This window comes from Eubalaena glacialis, chromosome 11 (assembly GCF_028564815.1).
Source record: "Eubalaena glacialis isolate mEubGla1 chromosome 11, mEubGla1.1.hap2.+ XY, whole genome shotgun sequence".
NCBI lineage: Eukaryota > Metazoa > Chordata > Mammalia > Artiodactyla > Balaenidae > Eubalaena > Eubalaena glacialis.
The window spans coordinates 15,831,680-15,848,742 of record NC_083726.1 but is presented as its reverse complement, the minus strand read 5'-3'; the positions used below and the strand labels follow the sequence as shown (position 1 = coordinate 15,848,742).

At 35.2% G+C, this 17,063-nt stretch overlaps 1 protein-coding gene and 1 pseudogene across 4 annotated transcripts in view; one reads left to right on the top strand and one right to left on the bottom strand.

Moving 5' to 3' along the window:
* CRY1 (cryptochrome circadian regulator 1) overlaps positions 1-17,063 on the bottom strand; it is a 94,553-nt gene that overhangs the window by 31,910 nt on the left and 45,580 nt on the right. For 3 of the 4 annotated variants that reach the window (XM_061206398.1, XM_061206401.1, XM_061206399.1), the window contains exon 2: positions 1,847-1,955. In XM_061206398.1, coding sequence (XP_061062381.1) covers positions 1,847-1,955 — 109 coding nt within the window. Of the gene's footprint in view, positions 1-1,785; positions 1,813-1,846; positions 1,956-17,063 lie in introns of those variants that run through there. The other variant, XM_061206400.1, reaches the window with a different exon arrangement.
* Positions 11,434-12,774, top strand: LOC133101282 (small ribosomal subunit protein eS8-like; annotated as a pseudogene).

Sequence of the window (17,063 nt, the reverse complement as noted above, 5' to 3'; positions counted from 1 at the left end):
CAGTTTCTGGTCTGAACACTTCCATGAGCTAGTTTTATGACCTAGGTCAGCTCATTTAATCTCTCTAGGACTAATTTTTTCATTTGGAAAAAAGGAGGGGGAATAAGATTAGGAGATTTTTAAGATTCTACCAAGTTAAAAACATTACAGATTTGTAGCATGTCAATTGTCACAGCCCTTTGACTCAGAAAGTCTTATAAGAATTGTCCCACAAATGTACTGACACATGTGAGCAAAGATTTGTTTTTTGTGAAGAAGGATGTTCACTGACAGCATTACTTGTATTAGCAAAAGGCCTGTGGAAAAATAACTAAATGTTCAATAGAAAGCTAGTGAAAGAAATTATACCCTCAAAAAATTAAAAATAGAACACAGATAATATGGTAATATGATCCAGCAATTCCACTCCTAGGTATTTATCTGAAGAAAACAAAAACACTAAATCAAAAAGATATATGTACCCCAATGTTCGTATCAGCATTATTTACAATATCCAATATATGGAAGCAACCTAAGTGCCCTCCAACAGATGACTGGATAAAGATGTACACACACACACACACACACACACACACTGAAAGATTACTCAGCCATAAAAAGGAATGAAATCTTGCTATTTGTGACAATGTGGACGGACCTTGAGGGCATTATGATTAAGTGAAAATAAGTCAGACAGAGAAAGACAAATACTGTTATGTTTTCACTTATATGTGGAATCTAAAAAACAAGCAAACAAATATAACAAAACAGACACAGGCTCACCAGATATAAAGAACAAATTAGTGGGGACTTCCCTGGTGGCGCAGTGATTAAGAATCCGCCTGCCAATGCAGGGGACACTGGTTCGATCCCTGGTCCAGGAAGATCCCACATGCTGTGGAGCAACTAAGCCCGTGTGCCACAACTACTGAGCATGCACTCTAGAGCCCATGCTCTGCAGCAAGAGAAGCCACCACAATGAGCAGCCTGTACACTGCAACGAAGAGTAGCCGCTGCTCACTGCAACTAGAGAAAGCCCGGGCATAGCAACGAAAACCCAAAGCAGCCAAATAAATAAATAAATTAATAAATTTATTTAAAAAAAAACCAAAAAACCAAAAAGGAACAAATTAGTGGATACCAGAGGGGAGTGGGGTAGGGGTAGGGGTGAAACCGGTGAAGGGGATTAAGAGGTATAAACTACCAATTATAAAATAAATAAGTCACAGGGATATAATATACAGCTCAGGGAATATAGTCAATATTTTATAATAACTTTGCATGGTGTGTAATCTATAAAAATATTGCATCACTATGTTGTACACCTGAAACTAATATGATATTGTAAGTTAATTATACTTTAATTTTAAAAAAAAGAAATTACAGCATATCTACACAATGCAGTACTATGAAGCCATTTAAAAGACTGAGAAAGTAACATGGAACAATCTCCAAAATATATGGTTATGTGAATAAAGCACGGCATAGAATGGTATAACATAGCATGTTCTCACCTTGGTTTTAAAAAGGGGGGATGGTTAACATTCACACAAACACAAATATGTGTATATAAACACATACACATATGCATTCTTATTTGTGCAAAGAATATTTCTAATGAATACACAAACTGGTAGTAGTTGTTGCTTCTGAGAGGGGAACTGTCAGTTTAAGGTAGAAGAAAGAAACTTTTCATTGTAAATCATTTTTTTCACTGTCTGATTTTACACTGTGTAACATTTTTATTAAATAGAGAAAATATCCACAATATTTTATTTAAAAGCACTTATATTTCCCATACTTTACCCCAAATACGTGTCTTCTCTGACAAGAGATTATTATTTTATGCAAAGATTTTTCCAATAACCTTGAAAAGCCTGGGAAACACATCTGCTGGTTGTCCACGAATCACAAACAGACGAGAGTTTAATTTTCGCAGATTGGCATCAAGGTCTTCAAGACATTGAAGCAAAAATCTAGAGAGAGGAAAATATTATTTAAATTCTTCAAAATATATATTTAGAAGATATAAAGTAATGTAAAATCATGTTATTCTAAAATGTGAAATGCCACCCCATCACCTTTTTTACCTCTTATCATCTTATTATTTCCAGCTTATATAGAAATTACTGTTTCCAGAAATCATACTTATAATTTTTTTTTAATTACAGCACAAATTTCTCAGTATTTTTTAATAAAGTTCCTAAATTAAATTGCTAACTTTCATTAAATACGAGTGACTGTTAGCAAAGTTTAATTTGTAAACATAAAAATCATATAAAGAAATAAAGTAGGGACTTCCCTGGTGGTCCAGTAGTTAAGAATCTGCCTTCCAACGCAGGGGATGCAGGCTCAATCCCTGGTCGGGGAACTAAGATCCCACATGCTGTGGGGCAACTAAGCCCGCACACTTCAACTACTGAGCCTGTGTGCCACAACTAGAAAGCCCGTGTGCCGCAACTACGGAGCCCAAGCACCCTGGAGCCCACGCGCTGCAACTACAGAGCCCACGTGCTCTGGAGCCCAAGTGCTACAACTAGAGAGAAGCCCGCGTGCCACAACTATGACCCAACGCAGCCAAAAATAAATAAATAAATAAATATTTTAAAAAAGAAATAAAGTAATTAAATGAATTGATCTCATTGTTGAAACTTGGTGAAATAAATTCAAGTTCATATAGGAAAGCCACCTTGTAAAATCTAGAACATTTTCTACTGGAAAAAAAGGTAACATCCTATTTAATCACTCTGAGCAATTGTAATTATCTATGTACGAGAGAGAAAGTGTAATGCCCATTTTCAAATTTCTAATATAATTAAAGAAAAAGAATTTGATAATAAATGTTAAATTATGTGGCATTAACTCTCTGACTGTAGAGAATGCCAGATTAATTTTTTCAAAAAAGGTTTCATGATGCAGGTGGGGCTACAGATCTTTTTTCAATGAAATAATTATCAGTAAGTCTTATGCATAATAGATATCTGGGGAAATTCTGGGGCAGAGGCAGAAGACTGCTTACTTTGCATCTTCCATTGGGAAGAAATGGAGCAGTCCACAAGAGCAAATCCAAAAGAGATATCACCCCTGGAAGGTTCAACCTCATTGTTTGCCTCATGTTAATTTTCTCTAATATTTCATCTAGATTCTGTTCCTCTCAGCTGGATATACCTTATTTCCTCTCTACTCTGCTTCTTCTTTGTTTTTCATCTTAAATATCTATCTGCCTTTTCTACAGGCCATGTGCTCTTTCAGAATAATGATTGTGTCTTACTTGTGAGAAGGAGTGGTTAAAATGAATGGAAAGGCATATTTCAGAACTGCATTGTCCAATATGGTAGCCACTAGGCACGTGTAGCCATTTAAATTAATTAAAATTAAAAATTCAGTTCCTCAGTCACACTTGCCACATTTCAAGGCCTCTCAAGAGCTACATGTGTGCCTAGTAGCTACCATACTGGACAGCACAGGTGAAGAACACTTCCATCATTGCAGAAAGTTCTACTGGACAGCATTTTTCTAGAAGATTATTCAGAATAGATCATTTTGTTGTCTTTGCCCATTCTGATCCCATAATTTCACCAAGAAAGTCTTGTTAATTTTCTACAACTGTAGTTATTAGTGACATCAGTATACCTAGTCAAGTTTGATATTCCTTCCCCTTTAGGAATCATCATCTCTACGGGCTTGGGAAGTCACAGTGCTGTACTCACGAGGATGTTAAAGACATCCCACCATTTCACCTTAGGAAGTCTCACAGTTGTCCTTAAACAAATATATACTCACATTTATATTTCACCACATCCCTTTTCTGTCTTGCTTTGGAGTTACCTCCCTAATACCCAATCCCCATCCCAACCCACCACTGCCAATGTGCAAATACATTGGGGAGAATATTGTTGTTGTTTGTTGTTAGAGCAATATAAAAGTATCTAAGTTTTGTAAAATTATCCATAACTATGAATAACTTATCATGTTCCGTGACAACTGTTTATTGGGAAGCATCTAGTTTTCTGTATTTGCTTGGCAAAAGAATTTTTAGAGCCTGTAGTATTCAGATCAAAAATTAAGAAGTTGAGTGAACTAGCAATTTTTAAGTTTTAACAGTACAAAACTAAAATGTCCTGGAAGGATAATCCAAGGCAGAGATAATCCTCAAATCTCTTTTGTAGTATTAGTTTCAGTATCTTCTCTACCAGAGCTGGTAGTAAGTAGCAAGAGTTCACCATATTCTACTTTTTTGTTAGAAAAGTTTTTATGTAGTACAAGCAGGTCAATGATAGACAACAAGATGGGAAATGAAAAAAAAAGGATCTGATTCATTTATAAAATGAACAAGTAAGCCTGGATTAGTTAATAATTAGCCCTTTATTTTTCCCTTTCTTGTTCACAAGCTGAATAAGCATTCTTAATGCTTTTCAATAAATACTCTATGAACCAAATAAACATTGTACAGAATGACGTGGACTGAAGCAATGGAAAAAGTTTTGCAACCAAAAAGTTAATTTTGTTTTGGCACTTCATAAAACAAAGGAACAGAAATTGTATTGCGGCATGATGTTTTTCCCCCATAGATGTTATTGATGGTGTTTTTCTTCCATGGATGTTATTGTTTATATCACTATAATTTCACATAAAGATTGCAGAGATACAGTGGACTCAAATAGGTATTTCAGAAAAGACTTGCGAAGAAAAGAAAAAGAGCAGGATGGAGGAGAACATATCGGTGATGCTGTCCTTTGTTATCAGGCTTTTTGCACTATGACTTTTAAAACTATTGCATATGTTATTTTGATAAAATAAAATTTACTTTGCATATATCTACTTGTTAACTGGAAGGATACTCTCCAAGCTATTAATAATAGCTACCCTTGGGGAGAGGGAATTTGGGGTGGGGGTAAAGAAGAGAGAAACATACACTTTTTTCAAATGTCATAAAAGTTATAAAATTGACAATTAGCATATTCATTCAAAGTAGAAAACAGAAATATTATATTTACTGTAAACCTGGTTTAACACATAGTGAACATATTTTCAAAGCAACAGACATACTTCTATGGCATCAATTTTCATGGTTTCATAGTATTCCATTGCATAGATGTCCCATAATTTAACAATTGATAGCAACAAGTTACTATCCCTCAATCAATCCTGAAAAGTTCTAATTTCCTCATCTGTTAAATTGGAGTAGTAACAGGGCCCATATCACACTATTGTTGTGAGAATTAAATAACATATGTGAAGCTCTTAGAACAGTGCCTGACCCATAGTAAGCATGATTATATAACTGTTATCTATTATTTTTTTAGTCTCCTCCTTCCTATCACTTCTATTCTTGCTACAGTAATTCTATCCCTTGTTATCTCTTGCTAGTATTATTTGCTGCAATGCCTTAAAATGGCTCTGCCTACCAACAATCTCTCTCCACTCTTATCCATTTTATACACAATATGAAATCTTCCTGAGGCACACTTTCCTGTAAAAAGGTCTTCAAAACTTCATTCTCTATAGAATAAAGAACAAATTATTTTGTTTGACTAACTTAGGGTTCCAGGGTTCATTTCCTACCATTCCTCTTTCCCTCCCACCAAACCAAACTACTTCTCTTTCCCCCACACATTCAATCTCCTGGAATTTGCTCCATGCTCTTCCCTCGGCCTGGAGTACCTTTCCCAATTCCCATCTCTTTAAGTTCATATTCTACTAATCTTCAGTCTTCCACCTGAAAGTAATTTCTCCATCCCCTAAACCCTCAAAGGATATAACCTCATCCTAGAGAAACTTTCAGATTGTACGTTATATGATAGCTATCATATATAGATCACCTTCTCCTCCTGAAGTATTTCAAATTAAGTATCTGTGTCTCACTCCTAACTACACAGTTTTCTTTACCTGTGTTTTGGATTCTACATTTGGCAAACAAGTCTCATCATGTGCCTTACACAATTTGTTGAAAAGATCAGAAATAGTAGAAAATAACCTATAGAGTTGTCTTGAACATCTGCTGAAAGGATAGAAAGAGCATAAAATAACTAGTACTTGGTAGATATTCATTCAGCAGAAGTTATAATTATTCTCCCTTGGGAAAAATTTATAGTTTTGAAAGAAGTAACATGTATTTCTATATGTAAATACCGGGGCATGACAACAGAAGATAATGAATTAGTTAATGCCTACATCTATATACACAATCATCTTGAACTCTTAACTTTCTCTGAATGTGACTTTGAACAAAGGTTTGATGAAAATCTTTCCCACAAGGCAAGGCAAATGTGAATATGAATATATATATACAACAAGATACAGTGCAGTTAAGACCCTGAATCAACTAATCTCTAAGCATATAATTCTTCCTTGATAATACCATAAAATCTCCAATACACCAAGTTCAAAATATCAACTCATTGACAGGTAAGATTTCTTTTTAGTGCTGAAGGAAAAATGTTACTTCAAAGGGTACTATATAGTCTAACTTTTCATCCTTTACCCACAACTGGGAAGAGAGTGAGTTCTGCCAGAGTTCAGATTCAATGTGTTTCAGAGATCACACCAATTTCAACCTTTATATATTACGAATGCATGTACCTAAGAACAGGAATCCAACATTGAATGGAATGATTTAATACAATACATTGAAATTACATAAGGTACATTTTTTTTTTTGACCCCACCGTGCAGGTTGAGGGATCTCAGTTCCCCGACCAGGGACTGACCAGGGCCACGGCAGTGAAAGCCCAGAATCCTAACCACTAGGCCACCAGGGAACTCCCCATAAGGTACAATTTTAATAGGAACTTATTTTCAGACCTTATCCAATTTGGCATGTTTACTGTTTTCTTGAAACCATACCCATTTGAAGGCTCAGTTAATAATGCTATTAATTACACGTAACGGGTTGATTTTTAAATAGGCCAAAGGGTAGTAAAACTCACTACACCCCTCGGCATAATTGTATTGCCTACACAGAAGAACAGTTCTGGTACTATTTAATTACAATACTAATTGCAGCACTTCAAAATTTATTGAAGAGGTGTTAGGTGAGAAAATATATTTCTTCACTTTAAACATTTTAAGGATTTTTTTTTTACCTCCAGCGATCACTACCTTACTGGTATTAGGAAAAATTACATGCGGTGAGTTTCTTTATGCTGGTTCCAAAAGATGATTTCAACATGAATCAACAGAAATAGTTTCTTAAAGTAGGTCATTGCTATAGCAACCAGTGGGCAGTTTGGTATACTCCCCATAACAATGACCTACTTTCCAGCCTATGCTAGTACAGCTTTATATAACTAGAATTTCTAGTTCTGTCTATAAAGTAGTCTAAAAAAGGCAACAGTAAGATACAACATAATCCCATTCCTGCTAAAAACAAGGCATTATGAATTAACACGTATCATACCAGAATAAAGCCATCTGGTTCTGCACTTGAGTTTATAAAATATATCTTATCACATGCTCAACAATGAAAACTACACTTAGAATATCTAAACCAAAACAATTCATTGCTGACCCTAGAGAACTGATTTACAGACTATAAATTAAGATCATTAAATCACAACCAAAGATCTTCTCTTCTACCCTTCCTCCTTGTGAAACAACAGAGTTAAATTTTTTAAAATGAAAGTTCTGGATATACTAACTATAATAAAGGAAAAAATGGAGAGTCTCAGTCATTAAGCAGTCATTGGCGTTTCATTAGAAGTTCAAAAATTATAAATAGCAATTTGTCTCTATAAATTGAATAAAGTTTACATATGCTTTTTTTCTGGTTTGTAACAAATTTTTAGTGCTCTTAACTAACATTATTCAAATTATCAGAATATTTGTGATATACACTTTCCCTGAAGAGAATAGTTTAATGTTGAATAGGATTAAATATGTATTTTAAAAGCAGATTTTATATTTTTCCAGGCTCTAATGGTTCATAAATCAGTGGTTCTAAACCATGACACAATGTCACTTTTTATAACAAATATTTTTCACTGCCTTATTTTAAATTCTGAAATGAAATTCATAGATAACATATCCTTATATACAATTTTAAAGCATTAATATAATGCTCCAATGTAATATATGAGAGAAGTTTAAGGAAAGTCATTTATATTTTAAAAAGAAGCAACATTTACTTACCATAAGTAAATATCTGGGTATGAAACAAAAAGACAATGAATTAGTTGGATGCCTACACCTACATAGAGAATCATTTTAAATTCAACAGCTACAAAAACAGAATGATACAGTTGTATTATTGGTGACTCAAATACCATGAGTGTTACTGCCTTTGGTTTCCTGTAATGTTGAGCAAGATTTAGTAGACGTCTGGACAAAGTTCAATCTTCCCTTGATTCACATCGGTGATCAATATATTTCAGGAACACTCAATGTATATTAAAATTGTGTAAAAAATACCTAGTGTTTACACATAAAAAGGGATTTAGGCTCTAGATTTTGAAAATCATGAATAAGTTTTTCACTTACTAGGTGCTTCATGAAACATCTAGTAGAATATTTGAAAGTTATGTGGGACTCAGGACAACTATTTATTTTGAGAGACTGTCCTGAGCACTGCAATAAGTTTTCCATCCTCAGTCTCTCCTCATTAATTCCACTAGGACCCTCCAATCACTGTGACTACCAAAAATGCCCCCATAAATTCCTAAAACACCTTCTAACGAATGACATTATTCATTATCCACATAATATTCTTGATTTGAGGAATACAATATAAATGATATGAAATTCCAACACTCAAGGAGCTTAAAATTTAGAAAAGAAACTTGAAAATGTACATGATGTATATGAATATAACAGAACCTGTTATGGCGGAATGCAATATATAAGAGACACATATGAATACCAGTAATTTGCTTTGAACAATCAGGAGGGAACAATCACTTCTGGATTTTTTTCTTTTTTTTTGAGATGGGGAGAAATTTAGGCAAAATTTTCAAGGTGATGGTAGAGAGAGGATTTGCAGTATTAATATAACTTTGTTTGATAGCTGAAGACGGGAAGGGAGAATTATTGGCCATAGGACTGTAACCACCTTAAAGACTGGGACTAGGCCTTGTTCACCACTTCCCAGTAACTAGACAATGCCTGACATATAGTAGCAGTTCAAAAAATATTTATCTAATGACTAATCAAATAAATAAATTAATGAAAGCAGGAGAAAGGGACTTTTAAAGACTTGATTCAATAGTCAATGGAGAAGTAAGAAATGTGAGAGGGAAAAAATGTCTACTGTACTAGGTACTTTACATATACTATATTCCCAACAACTTTATAAGGTATCTCATTTTAAAAATGAATCTAAAACTCAAGGACATCTTCCAAAGTAACTCAGCTAAGCAATCAAGTAAAAAATTTTTTAATTTTGATGTGTCTGACTCTAAACCCACGCTCTTTGCACTATATAATGTTACTTTCCTGAAGGATATGTAATAATCTACAATGTTTTAGGAAAATTAGGCTGGCAGCTTTAAGGACATAAAGACGACTAAAATACAGCTTTTGCCTTCAAGATGGGGAATTGAGCATGTGTGTCAATTAAGATAGAACATGTTAGGTTACACTGAGGTAACAAACAACTCTCAAAGCTCAGGGTCTTAAAATAACTAAAGTTTATTTCTCACTCATGCTATGTATCTACTGCAGATCAGGCAAGGCATTTCTGCTCACATTTAATTGGTTAAAGCAGGTTACATGGGCAAGCCAAACTTCAAGAAGGCAGAAGCATAAATTTCCTGCAGGTGAATAATGGTGAACAATAATAACATCTACCATAATATTCAAACCAATATTGATATGTATGTATTCATATTTCTTAATGAGGGGTATATTATGGCAGCACAGATGCAATCAAACTCTGTGTGTGGGGGCAGGGGAAAGGAGACAGGAGAAGGCATGAGGAAGAAAACACTTGAGCAGAGTTTGGAATCAATAGGTGTTGATCATGAGGATCAAGTAGGAAAGATCAATCAAAGCAGAGAAAACAGTATCCTTAAATTAAGAAACTCATAAGAACTGTGTATGTTTGGGTGGGGGGGAGTGAGGAATTGGGAGAATGACTACAAGTAACATACTTTCTAAGTCTAAGCTGTATTTCCCCCCAACACAAGTGTTAACATTTTTAAAAATATTCAAAATCAATGTCAAAAGAAACCTACTAACTTCTGTTGCTGACAGTACATTGGATTAAGATACCCTAGTGGAAATAACTAACAAAAAGTTAACAAAAAACAACAAAAGAAAACTTTTAAACATAATTCACTGGACTGCCCCAAAAGTAAGGAATCATAAGAGGTTAAGCAGAGTGCTAAGGTCAGCTTTAGCCTTGAGGATTTCTACAGAGCCCTGGAAGGCTTAAACATAATCCAGGTTGAGGAGGACAGGAGATAAAGCCCAAGGCCCATCCAACTGAGGAAACTAATAATAGACCCTCAATATAAAACCTGGGCTTTAAAGAGCTCCATCCACAGTTCAAATGTAAATAAGACATAAATCTTAATAGGACAGGAAGGAAACTTGCCTGTCTCTACTCAGTCTGGGCTGAAAGAAAATAAAATCTCCCATTCCTGAATGGAAAGGTTAAACATAGTAATTTCACAGTGGAGAAAACTGGCAAACAGTACTGCAACCACATATCAGAGCAAACATCATCAGTGATAAGTCAGTCATGTATCATGTACATCTTGGTATGATATGAGAAGAACACTTCACCTTTGTGATATTTTCCACAAAACCCATAACCCCACTCTAAAGATGAGAGAAACATCAGACAAAACTAAATTGAGGACTATTCTACCAGATACATGACCAGTACTCTAAATCCAAAAGGTCATAAAAAACAAGGGAAGCCTGAGGAACTGTCACAGGACAGAGGAGACTAAGGACACATGACTAAATGCAATGTGGTAATTTGGATGAAATCCTGGAACAGAAAAAGAACATTAGTGGAAATCTGAATACAGTCTGGAATTTAGCTAGTGCTATGATTTCTTAGTTTTGACAAAAATATGGTGGTAATGTAAGATGTTAATATTGGGGGAAACTGGGTATAGAGTAATCAGGAACTCTCTGTATTATATCTGCACGTTTTCTATAAATCTAAAATTATTTATTAAAAAATTCTTGTGCATCCCCCCCATGCATAATCTCAATGCAAATTCATGGAATTTAAACGGTACCAAACATCTCAAGCATATCATTGCATTAACGTGGTCCCAGGTTGGTTGTGATCTGAGATAATTGTTAAAAGAAATTATAAATCCTCTCTGGATTCTCAACTTCAACCCATGCTTCAATTTCTACAGAAAAAGTTCCACCAAAAATCAATCAATCAATCATAAAATACACAAGGAAACAAGAACTTAATCTGAGCTGCAGAATAAGAGACCTGAAAATTACTGAGAATTTTCCAGAACCACTGAAAGATATCAATTCAAGAAGCTCATGAATCTCAAGCAGGGTAAGAAAGAGAGGAACATGGGGATACAGTTGGGAGGTGGGATGGAGAGGAGGGGAAATAAAAACAGAAATAAAGAACAGATAAAAATAAGCAGAGATACAGAGAGGGAGAGATGAGACAGAGACAGAGAAAGGATCCACATCTAGATACACCATATTGAAACTACACAAAACCAAAGACAAAGACATAAGATATAAAGCAGTCAGAGAACATTATATCCAATAAGTAGAGAACATTTATTCAAGTATACATGGAATACTCATGAAAATTGACCCTGTACTAGGTCATAATACTATTCAACAGATTGAAAGGAATTGGTATCTATCATACATTTTGAAATTAAAAAACACTTCTCCAAACAATTTATCAAAGAACATCACAATGGATTTTAGTAAATACCTAAAACTGAATGATAATGAAAAAAATATATCTAAAATGTGCAGAATGAAAAACAACAAAAAAGAGGTATTAGAAGAAAATATATAGGCTTAAATGCTTACATTAGAAAAAAAAGACTTGAAATTGAGTTAGGAAAACAGCAGAATAAATCTTAAAAAAAACATAAAGAAGGAAATTATCTCTTTCCAGCCAGCACTGAGCAATAGGCATATCTCGGAACAACTGGCACAAGCGCCACAAGACTAGGAACGAGAGAAAGACCTACCACAAGAAGCAGAAGTATGAGCTGGGAATCCCCGCTGCCAACACTAAGATTGACCCTGCCTCATACACACATTCCACATGCAAGGAGGCAACAAGTACCGTACCTTGAGGCTGGACGTGGGGAACTTCCCCTGAGGCTTGGAGTGTTGTACGTGCAAAACGAGGCTCATTATTGTTTACAGTGTCTCCAACAATGAACTGGTCAGTACCAAGACCCTGGTGAAGAACTGCATCGTGCTCACTGACAGCACACTATTCTGACAGTGGTAGGAGTCCCACTACGCACTGCCCCGGGGCTGCAAGAAGGGAGCCAAGCTGACTTCGAGGTGGAAGGGATTTTAAACAAAAAACGATCAAAGAAAATTCAGAAGAAATATGATGAAAGGTAAAAGAATGCCAAAATCAGCAGTCTTCTGGAGGAGCAGTTCCAGCAGGGCAAGCTCCTTGCATGCACTGTTTCAAAACCAGGCCAGTGTGGCAAAGCAGATGGCTATGTGCTAGAGTGCAAGGAGCTGGAGTTCTAGCTGAGGAAAATCAAGGCCCGGAAAGGCAAACAAATCCTCCTCCCTCCTATCTTAGCTCAAGTAATAAAGGTGTTTATTGTTCTATTGTTCACCTATTGGTCTCTATGGTCTAAAGAAGAAAAAGAAAGAAGGAAATGATCAAGAGCAGGAATTAGTGAAAAGAGAACACAAATACATAATAGAAACAACAAAGCCAAAATTTATTACTTGAAGAAACAATACTGTAAAACTCTGACAAGGTAAATTAAGGGAAAAATTGAGAGCAGACAAAATAAGCAATATTAAGAATACAAAAGAGGATATAATCTCAGATATTGCAGGGATTAAATGGCAAATAAGGCAGTATGAACAATTTTATGCAAATAAATTAGAAAACTTTGATAAAATGGATAAATTCCTTACCAAAACTGACTCAAGAAGAAATTTAAAACTTACCAAAACTGACTCAAGAGCAAAAAAAGAACATGAACAGTCTCATAGCTACTAAAGAAACTGAATTCGTGGTTGAAAATCTTATATGGAAAACACAAGAGCCAGTCAGCTGTACAGATGAATTCTACCAAACATTCATGAAATAGACAGTTTTAATTTTACAGAGGATTCTAACCTCATACAGAGGATAGACAAAAAAGGAACACTCCCTAACTCACTTTATGAGGTGAGATTTACCTTGACACCAAAATCAGACAAGGACAGTACAAAAGGAAAATTACAAACTAATCTCACTCACAAGCATACCATATCAGCAAGCCAAATACAACAATACATTAAAAAATATACATCATGATCAAGTTGGGCTTATCCACAGAAAGTTGATTAGTTTAATGTTTAAAAACTGGTTAGTGTATTCACCTCATTCATAGAATAAAGAAATTTCACATGACCAACTGAACAGATGCAGAAAGAGTAGCTATTAAAATTCAATTTCCTTTTAGCCTCAACAAACCAGGACTAGAAGGTAACCTCCTTAATGTGAAAAAGGGCATTCACAAAAAGTACAGAAAACATCATATTTAATGGTAAAATGTTGAAAGTACTTCTTCTAGGATTGGGAAGAAGACAAGGATGCCTGCCACTGCTTCTATTCAACCTGGTACTAGTAGGACTAACAAGTGTAGTAATGAGAAGATCAAGAGATAAAGGGTATAAGGATGGGAAAAGAAGAAACAAAAACATGATTATTTACAGATGATATGGGTATTGACACTATCAACATATAAAAAAAGGAATACACAGAAAATTATTAGAATTAATAATAGAGTTTAAAAGGGCCAAGATCACTCAATCTCTGGAATCGATTTACACTAATACAATCTATGTAACTTAAGCCTCTCTGATCTCAAAAATCACACAAAGCTATGTATAATCTAGAACTCTTACTCCTTGTCTAATTTTAGAAACCACAGCATTGTGACTCTACCAGGTTAGGCCAAAATCAAGTATAAGATGTACTTCTAGGCTTTAAAGGATTTACACATAACTAAATAAAATGTCTAATGTGTTCAAAAGCATGCTTTCCCAGATCTATGTGTAATGCTTTTCAGTAGTCTAACAGTCCTATTTGAAATTTCTCTCCTTCAGGAAAAGACTAGTTACATGTCAATTATATCTCAATAAAGCTGGGGAAAAAAGAATAAAATAAGATCTCTATTTTCATCTGTGAAAAATAAGATTGGTGGTTACCAGAGAGGATGGAAGCACAAAATAGGTAAAGGGGGTTAACTGTATGGTGACTGTATTAGTGGTAAGCATGCTGCAGTGTACACATAAATTAAATTATAATTTTCACATGAAACTTCTAAACCAATGTTACCTCAATAATAATATAAAAAGATAGGAATCCTTTGAAAGGTTTTGAGCAGAGACTGGGACATGACATGACTTAACTTTTAAAATAATCACTTGGACTGCTGGGTAGAAAATGAGTTATCAGGCAAAGGGCAGAAATAGGAAGACCACTTAGGAGGCTACTATACTGCTCTAGAGGAGAGATGATGGTGGCATGAATAACAGTGGTAATAGTGAAAATGATAAGAGCAGTTGGTATCTGGGTAGGAATTCAAGAGGTAATATAGCACAGGAAGTGGGATTGTTAAATCTGGAGTCCAAGGTAGAAGTGTGTGGGTGGAAGATATAAAATTGGAATTCATCAGTACATATATGGTAGTCATTAGACTAGATAAAATAAAAGAAGAACTGATGGAAGAAAGGACCTTCGCTTTGAATGAACAGAAGGAATGATAGGACAGAAAGAAGGCTGGAGAGAGAGAAGGAATAAGAAAAGGAAGGATGGAATGAGGTCTGGATATACGGAAGCAGAGGCTAGATATGTGTATTCCTAGAAGGAAATATGGAAAGAATGACTGATGGAAGGAAGGGAGTGAGGGGGGATAAAGATGCAGTAACACATGAGAGAAGTAAGGACACATGATAGAAAGAAGCAAGAGTATATGGGACATATGCTCTTATATGTCTTATATGGGACAGAGAAGCAAAGACTGATTGGACAGAGAAGCAAGAATGAACAAAGAAGGATAGAGTAGGGGGTGAGATGGTAAAGGGTCAAAAAAAAAAGGCAGAGAAGAAGATAACATGGAAATCAAACTGAAATTTTAGAATTCTAAGTCTGATGCAATTCTCAATAACAAAAAGGGGTCAATTTTACTTAATTATTAATAAGTGAGTTATGAACCAGTCATGGACCTCAAACACAACCCATTAATTTCATAGTTGAAAATAAGAAATGTCTCATCTTTACAGATGCTATATAACTACATACAGAACTTGTTCTATGCTTAGACAGAGAAACATAAATGAAACTAAACGAACCCGAAGTACTATCCTATCACTTCTTATTTGGTAAATAGACTCATTTAGATTCACATTAACTTTTACTCTCTTTAGAGATATTTGAGAATTAATTATTAGTAATCTAATAAAATGTAGAGTCACATATTCTGAGGTACATTCTTTCATTCATAAACCAACATCTGGGCATCTACATAGGACACAAAAAAATAAATCCAGGGCTTCCCTGGTGGCGCAGTGGTTGAGAATCCGCCTGCCAATGCAGGGGACATGGGTTCGAGCCCTAGTCCGGGAAGATCCCACATGCCGCGGAGTAACTAGGTCCGTGAGCCACAACTGCTGGGCCTGCACTCTGCAGCCTGCGAGTCACAACTACTGAGCCCGTGAACCACAACTGCTGAAGCCCGCACGCCTGGAGCCCGTGCTCCGCAGCAGGAGAGGCCACTGCAACGAGAGGCCCGTGCACTGCAATGAAGAGTGGCCCCCGTTCGCTGCAACTAGAGAGAGCCCACACGCAGCAACGAAGACCCAACTCAGCCAAAAATAAAAATAAACAATAAATAAATAAATACAACCAGAATTCCAGTCCTTGGAGCCTCCAAATTCAATGAGAATAAGATGTGCAAATTTATTATTCTAGTAATTAATATATTGTATTATTGAAATCCCTATTGTTAAAGGACATGTAAAAGGAAGGCAATTATGCTGAGGAAGAGCGCTAAAATTTTACGGGTATGACTGATCTGGATCTTTAGTATCTATCACAGCACTTTGGGATAACAATTTGAGTCAGTCTTTACTTGAAATATATTTTAACTTCTGAGGTTAATTTACACTAGTATAAGGCTATGTAATTTATGCCTCCCTAATCCCCAAATCACAAAGTACTTGAAATCTAAGACTTTTTACTATCCCATGTGTATTTTTAGAAACGATTACATTGTAACACTATGAGGATAGGCCAAAAATCATATTTAAAATTTACTTCTAGGCTTTAGAGGATTAAAATAGAACTTAATAAAATCTGTTCAACACATGTACAAAAGCAAATGACAGAGTTACATATATTGGTTTTCTGATATTCCTACCAGAAAATTCTCTTCTAATAATGTTAACTTTCCTCTGGATACAAGTCAAGTTTTTCAGAGGTTTTCATGGTGGTAGGACTATGAAAAAAGAAGAAAAAAAAGAGTGCCAGGACACAAAAAAAGGCTATAAAAGATGAAACAAGTATCCAGATCTTGGTTTCTAAATAACCTTCTCCAATTAGAAGAACCAGGATTCCACAGAGCAGTGGCTGATTTCAGGGCAGAGCAAGAAAAATACAAGATGAGTTGGAGCATCTCATGGTGCCAGAAAGTAAGGAAGTGCTCAAGAGAAATAAGATGGGTGCATGTCTAAAAATAAGATGGATGTCAAAGCTGGACCAATTTAAACAAAATAAACAGTAACAGTAATAGATTATAACCCAAAGAATAAAACAAATACAAACCCACACTTTTATAAATAAATTATTGAATAAATAAATGGGGGGAGAAGGAACAAGTCTTCATTACAGAAGAATTCCAACTAATAAATATAGAAGGAATGAAAAAAATCATGATTGGAATGGCACATAA